Raw genomic sequence first — 13,467 nt, 5'->3', positions numbered from 1 at the left:
TTAGTGTAACTCTCAAAGAAAGGAGAGAGACACAGACTAGGGGTTCCTTGCAACTCCCCTTCTCTTCTCCATTTGCATGTCATCACTAGGATCTGTCTTTCAGAAACATGTTTTTTCCTGTCACTGCTACGCTGATGACACACAACTCTTATTCCAACCAGAGGATCCGACGGCTCGCATCTCAGCCTGCCTGACAGACATTTCTTGCTGGACGAAGGACCACCACCTTTAACTAAACCTTGCGAAGACAGAGTTGCTTGTGGTTTCAGTCAACCCAACACTACACCACAACTTCTCCATTCAGTTAGGTTCGTCATCCATAACTCCATCAAGGTCAGCCAGGAAGTTGTGATTGATGATCAATTGAACTTCACAGACACATTGCTAGATCTGCCCGGTCCTGCAGATTTGCCTTATACAACATTAGGAGGATCAGGTCCTTCCTATCAGAGCTACACAACTCCTTGTCCAAGCGCTTGTTCTATCCAGACTGGACTATTGTAATGCTCTCTTGGCAGTTCTTCCAGCATCACTGTCAAACCTCTGCAACTGATACAGATGCTGCAGCAAGTGTGTATTTATCAAGCCGAAGAGACACACGTCACAACTCTCCTCACAACATTGCACTGGTTGCCAGTTGCCTCTCCCATCAAATTCAAGTCACTGACGTTTGCCTATAGAACAACCACTGGCTCTGCTCCCTTTTACCTTAACTCATTACTCCAGACTTACGTGCCATCCAGAAGCTTGCGTTCGGCAAGTGAACGTCGCCACCTTCTCAAAGAGACATAAAATTACTTTCACTGACCTTTTCCTTGATTGTTCCCTGCTAGTGGAATGATCTACCTAACTCAACCCGAGCTGCTGAGTCCGTAGCGATTTTCAAGAAACGGCTGAAGACGCATCTTTTTCAGCAACACTTGATCCATTAATGCTTACGCTTTCTTTTCTCTTCTCTTCTACTCTATTTTTTTTTTAAAAATACATAGACTGCATTAGACTAAACTGGGAAGGGTCACAGCACATATTGTTGTCCTATTGTTTAACTGCTTCGATTGCTCTCCTCATTTGTAAGTCGCTTTGGATAAAAGCTTCTGCTAAATGATTAAATGTAAAATGTAAATGTCACTCCAGCTCGTCTTTTAGAGCTTAAATGTTCTGAATGATAATTGGGTTGCTGGTCGACTAAAGGCCCTGACACACCAATCCGATGGTTGGACCATCGCTGACCACCGGCTGGCCCAGTTTTTGCGATGTGTTTCGTACTCTCGGCACAAGTTGGACATGGTCGGGGGTATTGTCATGATTCTGCCATGTCCTTGTATTCTTCTAGTATTGTGGCAGGATCATGACAGACCCATGTTTTATGTACAAGTGCATGGTCTATTGTTTGGGTCATGTGCTTGTGTTGTCTTGTCTCGTAACCCCGCCCCCTTGTTATCCTTGTTTAGTCATTATTGCCTTGTTAGCGTCACCTGTTCCCCTCGTTTGTTTCTTGGTATTTAATCCCCTTGTGTTTGCTGTCTTGGGTCGGTTCATTGCCTTATTGATGCTGAATGTTGTCGAATCTGTCTATGTTGCTATACCTTGCCATTTCTTACCCGTGAGTACTTAGTGTAGAGTCTTGTCTTTGTGAACGTTTATTTGAAGAATTGTCAGTTTATTGTACAGTCATTGTCTAGTCTAGTCTGCCATCCATTCCTTGTCCTAGTCGTGTTTTGCCCCCTCGTGGGTTTTGTTTTCCTGTTTTGTTCCAATAAACCCCCTGTTCGTTGCACTCTGTCTGTTTTGGGTTCATCTCCTTTCATCCACGTAACAGGTATTTTGGCCAAAGAGCATGTTGAATTGGCGTCGGCGTTCAGCTTAGTGTACGAGCCAGTGCATGAGGATAAAAGTGAAAGTGATGATAATGAGCAAAGAAGGCAAGACGGCACAGACAGAAGGAGATTGTCATTTTACCTGAGCATTCAGAAGAAAGTGATCAGCATGATTTATAATCAAAATGGTAAGCAAGCGCTGCTTTGCTTACGCTTTGTATTTCTGCAGTCCTAGCTTTTCGAATGACAAATATAGACTGTTGATACCTACTGATACAGACAGTTATTTCCTTACATGCTGGAGCAGAAGACATGTGCTAGTTGATATTCACCTGTGGTCCCTTTGGTGTGTCCAAGCGCAGCTTTTGGCCGCGACACAGCCGACGCAAGGCGACAACACAGTCAGCTTTCAACGCCGCTAGTTCTTTTACGTCGGCTTGGTGTGTCACGGCCTTAAAGCTCAAAATTCTCAATCCTTTCATCCAGAGAACCAAGGTTAGATGTTGTTATGTGGAAATGAGGAAAAGGTCATTGGTCACACGAAAGTATACCCAAGACTGCCTCCAATCATTTCAAAACTTACTGGATGTTGTCGAAGCATTTGGTAGTCTTAAAAGGCTTCAGATTATAAATGAAATATATGTAAATATCTGCACATGTGTGCTTTTGAATTGAGGGTGATGTTATGTCTTGATATAGCTTGTGGGATGTTTTTGAATTCCCTGCCATTGCTTTCTAGCCTGGCTGCGCCCTCCTATGCACTTCCGGTCAATTTCATTTTCCTTCAGTACTACGTCTGGGATTCTGCTGTAGACTTTGGTTTTCTCCGATCAATTCTTTGTAGGGCCAATCAGCGAACAGAGGGAGTGGCTGAGAACGATGACGTCGTGCGTTATTTTGAGTTGTAGTTCAGTAATGGCAGCGGAGAAAGATGCGAGCGAAGCCATTCGGTCCGTTGTAGCAACGCTGCCGAATATCAAGAAGTTAAAGCAAGAACAATCTTTGCTTAGTTTTGTTTTGGTCATGATGTTGTGGCCCTCCTCCCCACGGGGTTCGACATACATCACGAGCAAACGTTAGCGATTGGTGGCAGATCCAGAGTGACTCTGGGCAGATCCAATAGTTTTAGACTTCAATAGAGTACCCGCCTACAAGGAAGTTAACGATAGTCAATGGAGCGGTGCCAGACTCTCTGTACAAATGAAATGTTCGAGAGTCTGGTAGAACCAGGCTAATTGCTTTCCCCCCGATGGTGATAAATATGGTGGCTGTAAAGATAAAGTCACGTGACTGAGACAGATTCATCCACAATTGTTTTGAATAACAAAAGTAAATCAATTATTGTATTTTGGATGTTTTTCCTAATAGTGTCTTGAAATCCTTTGGTTTTGTCAGTGGTGTGTCTCTGTCCTCATCCTTTATGTCCAACTACCCTGTCTTCCCCTTCTCCATTTCTCCACCATCTGTGTGTCTCTCACCACTGTAGTGGACAGCCTGTACGTGGCCCTTAAGAGTATTGACCGAGTGGACATTGTGAACATGATGGAGGGACAGGGACCACCAACAGGTCAGCAGGGGGGATGGGAGCAAGAGGCTTCCAGGTCTAGGCATCATGAGAGGGACCATCTATCTCCTGCCATTACAAATGGTAAGAGAGAGATATTCCCTTGTGACATTCTACACTTCACTTGTCCCACATAATGCTTTTTTCCCCCCCAAGAGCTGGCTTTTCCTCTCATCCAGTTGATATCTGCTGCTGTATCTTCTGTTCAAACCCTTGTCCCCCTATATTTTGGCCATGAACCTAACATTTCCTCTTCCAATTCTGCTGTCACCAGGACCAGAACTGATGACACCCCTCCAGAACTATGTTATGTTGCCTATCTTTGTAGCTTGTCTAAATGTTTTTTTGACTACTGCAGGGAAATGTTCTCAAACTCTGCAAAGACCTCCTTTGTTCCTTTTAAAGTTGGGGAAATATTTGAGATTAAGGAGATTTGCTTGTGTGTTTTGATAGGACACATTTAAGGGTTGTAACACTATTCGTAATAATTTTATTTTTTACAGTTACAGTTCATTTGTACATTTTAATGTATATTACAAGGGAAAATATAACTTAAGCTCTGACATAATCTGATTTGCAGTTGTTCTAAAAATGGACTTATTTTGTAAATTAATTAATGAAAACATATTTATCCATAAATCTTGTACATCTGTTACAGTTTCGATATAGGCAGCATGTTAGCATGAAAGGATGTGAAAGAATCACGTCATGGCCACTTTTGATTGATAATCTAAAAAAAGATACTGGGAAAACACATAATATAGTCATAGGTTTTCTTATAGGAGTGGAATATTATCAAACTGGTTTAACTTTGGGAAAGCCTTAACACTTGTCTTGGATCACATGTACCTTGTTACCAATCGTATCAAGACTCTGACTTCATAGAAACCGTTCCCGAGTTATAACAGACAGTTACAGTCTAATATTTTCATAGATCATTGGGTGGCAAATGTTGCATCTCCATTATTAACTTCTACTTAGGCAAAACAGCCTTTGGTTTTCCTGTTGGGAATGCGTGTTTCCAACACATTTAGCTCAGAGATTTTTGTCATCACCTGGAGTACGGTCTCTGAATTAACTATTCATAAATGGGGAAGAAGTTCCACCCATTAGAATTATTTTGCTAATCTAAAGTTCTTCCATCTAGAAAACAATATAGATACCTTTACAGCATGCAACAGATCCTGTCAAATACAGCTTAAGTTGTATTTATCCCCAGTTATATAGTCTGTCACATTGCCACGCATTAGCTATCTGATATATGATGATTTGGTTCCTTTTTACCATTGACAAAGGTAACCTATTCAGTATCAGTTCATTCAGTAGCATGCTTCCTGTGTTTTGTGGTACCTTTTAACATACATTTTAAAAGTACAGAGAGATGCACTTATTAAAAACCATCATTAGTGAAACATGTCAGTTCTACAGATGCTGTGAGTGTAAAATCCAGTGCAAAGTATACATTCATGTCACTGGAAGGGATATTAAAAGGGTCATGACATCATTTTTGTTGTATTATTTTACCAGAGGTTCACAATAATGTAAATATCATATATAGTATTTTTAGTAATACATGACAATTCTCCACCTTCTCTATGGCGTTCTGATTTAAAGGTGCTATGATTATGCTTCTTTTCTTTTAAGACTTCAGAGTAAACTCCCATTGTCATGATTGGGAAACATCTTTGCATAGGAAAGTATTAATGCTATGTCATGTAGGTTGAATACATTGCAACAACCACATAACTAATCCATTATTAGTCCAGGCATTTGCTGAAAGCTGAATTTCACAAATTATGTGAAGCATACATATGCAAGACTGAAATAACTTAGAAAACAAAACAATTGACACACTATTAAACGTCAGCTATTATGCTATAAGGCATTAATATGTGCTTTATAAGTACCAATAAACAGCCAATATCATAGTAATATGCATGCTAATAAGCAACTAGTTAATAACGAGAATTGAACCCAAAAATAAAGTGTTGTCGAAAAAATAAGCAATTTATGAAATGGTGCAGAAGAACCTTTGATGTCTATCCCGCTCTCTATACTCACTATACTGTTCATTAGGGAGGAAGTTTTAACAGATTAAGGAAAAGTTTATTTCTCATGTCATGACCCCTTTAAGAGATATCAGATCTCAGAAGGCATTTAGTTCTTACTCAAGGGTATGTTAAGATATATTAAGACAAATGGATGGGTAATAACTGTAATGGAACAGTTTTAAGCAAAGCTTCTTGACTCTGCCATTAGCCACAACCTTTGAAATATTCTGTTTTTAGCAAAATGACATAGGCCACATCACATCAGACACTGGCTCACACATAATTATGATAACTTTACTGCAGTGAGGTGTCTCGTTATTAGATATGCCACTTCTGTGTATTCTTCATTATGCCAGCCCCTTTCGCTGGCAAACACAATGCTTGTGTCTAGTCGCCCCCCCTTACCTGTACATATCGCCATTTTATTAATAAAAGAACTTTCTCGCTTCATTCATAAAGCCTTGTTGAGTATGTATGATGAGGACACCTGTATTGTGACCCCCTAATACAGATCCAAGGGTGTCCATATATGCTCATAAATCAGTTTGGGCCATTAGACTTCTTTTGAAATATACTAGTGCAAAAGTTGATGATTAAGATGCTTAGTGATTAACTTCCCCAGATTTGGCTTTGCCCAATACAAGTACTAAATCAGTTTCGGTTCCCTGTGAAAAGGGTTGCTTGCAGAGAGATGGTCCACACCCTGTGCATGTGAGAGAGAGGCCTGACCCCATGCTGAGACTCTGTGCATGCTCATGATTTGTTTATGCACAGTACCATGGTGGCATCTAGTGGTGGAGCTGCAAGAGATTTTGTGCACTGAACTGTGCGATTGGCATGTGCTGGGACAGCTACTGAGTGACTCACCACCTCAAAGGGAGCAGTTGCTCCCTGCATGTTCTCCCAATTTTTGGATTATTTTCTCATGCAATGCTATTTGGTGGTAAAACTGTAGAACAGTGAGAATGTGACATGTCTGCACTGCTTATGGCACTTTTCCACTGCTGGTACGGCTCAGTACGGTTCGGTTCGGCGCGGCACGGTTCGTCTCGCTTCGCTTTTCCACTGTTGGTACGGCTCGGTACGGTTCGGCGCGGCACGGTTCGGCTCGCTTCGCTTTTCCACTGCTGGTACGGCTCGGTACGGTTCGGTTCAGCGCGTCACGGATCGGCTCGCTTCGCTTTTCCACTGTTGGTACGGCTCGGTACGGTTCGGCGCGGCACGGTTCGGCTCGCTTCGCTTTTCCACTGCTGGTACGACTCGGTACGGTTCGGCTCAGCGCGGCACGGATCGGCTCGCTTCGCTTTTCCACTGTGTGGTACGACTCGGCTCAGCACGGCACGGCTCGGTTTGCTTTAGCTCGGTTTGCTTTTCCACTGCAGTTAGTACCAGTAAGTGGGTGGTCTGACCGTTATAGTTTATCCGCTCCTCGGCAACCAACTAGAGGAACGTCTGCACTTCGTCTACTGACCAAGATTCAGCCATTTCTCTTTTGGAAGTTTTCTTTCTTTCTTTTTTCTTCAAGCAAGTCAAGCAAGTAGTTTTAAAACAGGTGCTACGGCGGTGGCTGTTACTGGGTATTTAAATCTAGCGGGTTTGATGTCTTGCAAACACAATGACGCTGGTAGTGACGATTCTATCTGACCAATCAGTGATCTGCAGTGTGTTCACGTCACATTTTAGTATCGGTATGGTACGCTTGGAACCTCGACAGAGGTGGTACCATTTAAAGCAAGGCGAAGCGAGCCGTACCGTACCGTACCATGCAGTGGAAAAGCGCCATTATATGCTTATTTCCCTGTAGAGGGAACCCATCAAGCTAACCTGCTGAAGAACCCAGCATAACCAGCATGAATGGCATGTTGGTCCAGGCTGGTTTATGATGGTTAGAGCTGGTCTAGCTGGTATGCAGCTGTTCTCAAGCAGAACTGAGCTGGCGTAGCTGGTTCACTAACACTCACGCTTCCCAATCTGCTCCCAGCATGCACAACATACCTTATTCTGGTGACCAGATATGCTGAAATTTTCAGCAGGGTACCCTCTTCTTTTTCCTCAATCCTTGAGTAGGTAGAGTAGCAGGTTGGTCCATCTACGGGGCAGCAGGATCCCACCCTGACTCAACAAGCATATGTGTTGCCTGTTGCCAACTACATAACAATTTGGCAAGGTGATGTGGGAGGGAATGATTGTGTCTTCCTTGGAAGAGCCTCGTCATCCCTTTTATTCCCCACACCTCTTCAGCATCAGCATCAAAGCTGTGCCAAAAATCCCCTCTGGGATCACTGGTGCATCCAGGATAGACTCTTTCTCTGTCTAAGACTGGGGAGATCAAGCCATGATCTCCTCTCCTGTATGACTACAAAGCTCTGGTCTTCTCCATGGCTCGGTCATGGCAGACACCTTTTCCCACAGTTTTGCCTGGTAAGTGAGCACTAAAATGGAGTTAGATGGACAGTAAATACATTAGAAGCTCATTTCAGTTATGCTTGACTGGAAAGTGCTTGACTGATTTTGATGGGAGTGTAGAGCTTGTGGCTTCCTTACTCCTGGGGTGTTGGTGAGGTGTCAATAAAAGCCCAAGTAGGAGAATCCCATTTACCCGGAGCACAGATCTCCTTGGATGGGTAATGGCTGGTGAAAGGCTTGTTTTTGCAAGTGACTGCAACCTCATCCAGGAGCTCTGGAAAAATAATTGTTTACAACCTGTTTTTCAGTCTGCAATTTTCCTTTCCTTTCATAGCGAGACTTTGCAGTTTCTGCTATGGTGGCAGCACTTTCACAAAACCTTATTTCCACAGAGGTCGAGCTGCAAAGGTTTTTCCCTGCTAGCCAGTGTTTTCTGAGTTGCCACAACCATTTACTTCAAACCAACTGAACTGGGAGTAAATTGGTGAAAAAGATCCAGTAATTTGGCTGGTTGTAGAAAACTACGTGTGGGAATGGAGTGACTCCTAGACACAAGCATCAATGGATTAGGGCAGGGGTGCCCAATCCTGCTCCTGCCGATCGACTGTCCTGCAGAGTTCATCTCCAACCAGGGGCGTAATTTGTGGGGGGGATGGGGGGGATATAACCCCCCCAATATTTAAATCTATGCATTACAACCCCCCCCATTATTTATAACATGATCACAATATCAGGAGGCATACCCAAACTTCAACCCCCCAATGTTCAAACCAAATCTACGCCCTTGTCTCCAACCCTAATCAAACACACCTGAAGCAACCAATTAAGGTCTTCAGGATCACTTGAAAATTAAAGGCAGGTGTGTTTGATTAGGGTTGGAGATGAACTGTGCAGGACAGTCGATCGGCAGGAGCAGGATTGGGCACCCCTTAGGGGAATTACACAGAATTAGGGGAATACACAGAAACCTTGTCTCCATAGTGAGATCATGAAATGAATGCTAAGACTTTAGCATTTTAAACTATAGCATTGTGGCTATAGTCAGTATAGTCTACTATGAATAACAAGATTAGTTCACAAAACCCAAGTAAATTTCTAAAAGACACAGCTATGCTTTTTTTGTGTGACGTCTTGGAATAGTTGGCAAACTGGCAAGAGTACTCTGTTGATTCAGGCAGAGCATTAAACCTGTTCCCTTTACCCCATGCTTTGTGTTTTTCTTGATATGTCACATGCAGCCCAGCCTTCTTCCTCTCCTTCTCCTCCTCCTCCTCTTCTGCACCTCCTCTCTGACCTTTGACCTCATACAGACATCATGTTGACCTCTGGCCCTCATTTATCTCTCTGTCCTCAGACCAGTTGTGTTTTCTTCCCCCACCCTCCCAAACCACCTCCCCACCCCTCAAAAAAAAAAAGGAAAGTTATTTCTCTGTTCTGTGATCAACCCCCTCCATCACCAGTTTTATGCTTAGCGCCCCCTACAGGAGGGAGGTGTTTCTGACTCACCTGTCTCCTTTTCTTTCTGTCTCTCTCTCTCTCTCTCTGTCTATCTCTCTCTCGCTCTGTCTCCTTCCACCCAAACAACCCTCTCTCGTCTTTCTGCTATGAGGCCTGTTTACATGCTCTTGTGGCACTTTCTTGGATGTACCTCATTCCATGATCTCTGCATGCAGGGTCCAAAAGTAACTTTTTGCCACATCTGCTAACGGCGGGTAAAAAAATATTTATTTTTTACCTCATGACAATTAAACTATTTAGCTGCTTTTAAATATTGGTGACAAAAAAGTTGTTGAATCTCTTGCAGGACCATATATGAGTAGAACCTGCAAAAATAATGAATTAGATTTTTTGCTGTGTTGACTTAATGCAAGAAATATTTCATATTTGATTTAAAAATAACTTCAAGCATCTTAGACAAATACAGCACAGCACTTGTTTTGTTTAGCAAACTTTAAAAATTAGATTTAACCCATTATTTGATCAACCAACTGGTCAGTAACCTTGTTTTATTTTCTCACCAAATCCGGTTTTACTCACATTTGGCTCTTAGCGAGGGTTAATTTTGGACCCTGTCTGCATGTATCAAAAGGAGGGCATAAAGCATGAATGCTTCTCCATGGAGATGTTGAGAAAACTCTAGCTTGAAGGGCTCTGGAACAGGACACAATGACATATTCACATGGCATATGCATTACCATAAAGATAAGTGAAACAAAATAAAGGCTCTGTTAACTTCACCTAACCCGAAAACATGCAAATATTCATATTCTGCTATCACTAAACTGTCTTTATGGCATATGCTGTCATCGTCCATGTGTGAGGCCCTTCAAATAAAATATCACTTTTCGGCATGATGTCCGACAACGGATTCTCGCATGGCCTGTTAAAGCTGCACGAAGGCCTTGCTAGTGCTGATTGTGCTCTTTGATAGTTGTTGAGCTCAGAAATATGTTTGTTATCTTTCTTTTTGAACTGTTTTGGTCAATGTACAATCTTTTATTTCACTCAATGTTGTCATTTTCCTTATGTCTGTCTATTAGCTATGAATTCAGGGACCCTGTGAAACTCTTCACAATCCGTTTTTTAAGTGCTTATGTAAATAAGTCTTTTTGTTCACAATTATGCATTTTCTGTGCGTTAGTGGATGTTATGTTTCTGTTAATACATAACATGTTATGGACTGGCCTGTTTTTTTTTTCTATAAGAAACATTTTCTATTGTTTTTTCTTCTGTGACTACCTTTTTATCTTCATGAGCTTGTGACTTGTGTGTTATTTGTTGGGTTTTGTGAGTGTATTTTGTGTGTCTGTCTATGTCTGTTTCCCCACTCTGTGTCTGTCATAAAAGGCCTTCAATACACACAAAATGCACAAGAGCTGATGTAGTACTGAAATATATGTACTCAAATGGATGCTGGCCTGTACATAGCATACATACTACATTTCTTTAGGGCACATGCTCCCTTTGTAATTTCTTTACAAATGATATTGTGTGTCTGATACCCCACACACAAATTCACCATTTCAACCCTGGTTCCTGACAAAAGTTACTATAGTTATAATTCCTGCAGTGAAATTTTATGGGGGGAAAAGAGAAAATAAATAAATAGCAGGAAGATTCTGAAAACGCTGTACGCTGTTTAAAGTAGATCCAAATTAGCTCATTAACATTTTAAATAGTCATACTGATATTTAAATTTTAAGTGCTTTATTCAACTGCGTAAGATTAATAAATACATTTGTAAGATGTTTAAATAATTTTGACCACTTTCAATCTTATTTAATGTTCTGATTAACTTTTCATTTTTTACTGAGACTATGCATTCTATTCTATTCTATTCTATTCTATTCTATTCTATTCTATTCTATTCTATTCTATTCTATTCTATTCTATTCTATTCTATTACCTGCATTATATTTCTAAAAAAATTATATGTTGATTGTGTTCCAATCTTCCTTTTAGTTTGATTTTCCTTTATGGATATTCTAAAATTCATAAAGTTTTTTTTTTTTTTTTTTTTTTTTATCTAATTAGAAAGCAAGGTACATTACATTCATTATCACATAAACACATATGAACATGATACTTTAGATGCACATCATACAAAATGTGTTTCCCAAATCAATCACTATACATTACGATTTATTTATTTGAATTATTATTTTGGTGTATCTAATAGTATTTGATTTTTCGGTAACACTTTACAATAAGGTCCCATTAGTTAACATTAGTTAATGCGTTAACAAACACTTATTATAACTTGGTTAAAAATACAACTATTAATTGTTAAGTCATGTCTGCTCAGGTCCATTAAAATTAAATTACATTAACAGATTCAACTTTTGATTTGAATAATGTATTAGTAAATGTTGGAATTAACATTATTCATAGTTTTTATAGTTCATGTAAACAAATGTATTGAACTAATGTTAACAAATAGAACCTTATTATAAAGTGTTACAGATTTTTCAAATAAACTACACAGGCATGAGGTCACATGATTGAGTATCTCCACCCTCTGAAGTCCCATTCCAGGGCCATGTGGTTAATATATCTCTCCGGTGTGTGTAGTGTGCTCTTTATGAGAAGTCTTATCTGTCCGGGGGTCGTAAACTGGGGAGAGGAAACAGACAAGTCAATAAGGCCCGTTGTTTATGTCAGAGTAAGAATGTTTTTGTGGACAATACACATAATTCTCACTCCCTCTCTGACAATACACATCAGTCTCTTTATAGTATAGTTACACTTGTGTTTATTGGCATGAGTGTGTAACAAAACACTAAAAGCTACCAAAAATCTGCTCCTTGTAAAAAAAACAGATAACAAGTACTAAGGTGCTTACATATTGTTGGCTTATAAAGCATAATTGTTATTTGTGGAAACATGAAAACACGTATTGTCAATTATGAATGTATTTTTTCCCCCAATTATTTTTGCATTTAAACTACAATGATTTTTATTGGTATACTCTATCCATATCTATATAACTACCTACTGTTTGTTTGTTTGTTTGTTTGTCTGTTATCAATTAAAGGTGAAGTGTGTAATTTCTGCACCACTAGAGTCACCAAATGAAAAAGGGCAAAAAAGGGCCTGTTTCCATTGGTCAAATTGCCAATGTTGCACAATGCTCAAACAAACAGAATTTTTTTTTTTTTTTTTTTTTTTTAAATACACACTTCCCCTTTAAGACTGGGCTCTATGTCATTTAAATTAGATGAGTTTGAGAGCACATGTTTTTACACATTATATAGTTGTATTTTTTCAAAGTTACATAAATGTAATGAAGCTAAATTTTTTGAGTACACTGTGTACTTTTGTGTATGTTAACAAGACCTTACACTTCTTTTTTATGAGAACAATGGTTATTGAAGATGATCTGTGCTGGTTGCTTGCGTGCATGTTATCTGATAGAGGCCAAAATGTCATGACTCTGAGAATGAGAGCATGGAAGACTAAGCATGTGTGTGTGTATAGGGTGCTCTGCCCCAACTCCACAGTTCTGAAGGGGTGTCTTTTACTTCCTGGTTGGTGACAGTCAAAAGGTTCTCTTTAACCCCCGTTATCTCTTGTGACAAAAAAAAAAAAAAAAAAAAAAAGTGGGGCAGCAACAGTCTTTTACAACTGCATACTTGGTGCTACCACAATTGCCTGTGCTCTTGCTGCCGGCCCGAAGCTGCTGTAAGCGATGTTAGCCGTCTTGCAGTGATACAACACTACTGTTTTTCTTTAAAAGCTACACTATTTCATATTTTATAATTGGCTGAGCTGCTCTCAAAAAACTGAAATGTACCCTCATCCTTTCTTCGGGTCATTTAAAGTCCCACTCCGATCATATTTTGAGGTATTTTTAAACATTCCCAATGGTCTTTAAATTATGATTATGCCATTTTTAGCCAAAATCACAAAACCTGTGCCGTTTTCTGGGACTTCGCTTCAGCAGAGCGGCAGTAGCTCATTAGCAATTCGCCTCTGCGTTGTGGGCGGAGCCGTTGGCACGGAGACGCCCCTCCCCCTGCCCGTTGCTGAGAGCTCTGTCTCTCCCGCTAGCTTACACCCCCAATACCGGTGGGGCAACAGTATTATATACACGTTAATTATTATTATCCGAAGTTAATCAAAGTTATCA

The 13,467-nt window shown here is 40.5% G+C and overlaps 2 protein-coding genes across 15 annotated transcripts in view; one reads left to right on the top strand and one right to left on the bottom strand.

Moving 5' to 3' along the window:
* usp39 (ubiquitin specific peptidase 39) overlaps window positions 1-13,467 on the bottom strand; it is an 81,947-nt gene that overhangs the window by 6,338 nt on the left and 62,142 nt on the right. The window lies entirely within an intron of this gene.
* ank1a (ankyrin 1, erythrocytic a) overlaps window positions 1-13,467 on the top strand; it is a 93,026-nt gene that overhangs the window by 58,935 nt on the left and 20,624 nt on the right. For 13 of the 14 annotated variants that reach the window (XM_056232803.1, XM_056232801.1, XM_056232798.1 and 10 more), the window contains one exon: window positions 3,304-3,465. In XM_056232803.1, the coding sequence (XP_056088778.1) occupies window positions 3,304-3,465 (162 nt within the window). Of the gene's footprint in view, window positions 1-3,303; window positions 3,466-9,447; window positions 9,540-13,467 lie in introns of those variants that run through there. The other variant, XM_056232807.1, reaches the window with a different exon arrangement.

Source organism: Rhinichthys klamathensis, unplaced genomic scaffold (genome assembly GCF_029890125.1).
Source record: "Rhinichthys klamathensis goyatoka isolate OS25496 unplaced genomic scaffold, OSU_Roscu_1.1 h1tg000356l_1, whole genome shotgun sequence".
NCBI classification, from domain to species: Eukaryota; Metazoa; Chordata; class Actinopteri; order Cypriniformes; family Leuciscidae; genus Rhinichthys; species Rhinichthys klamathensis.
Note: the sequence above shows the minus strand (reverse complement) of the source record. Positions and strands in the feature narration are given on the sequence as shown.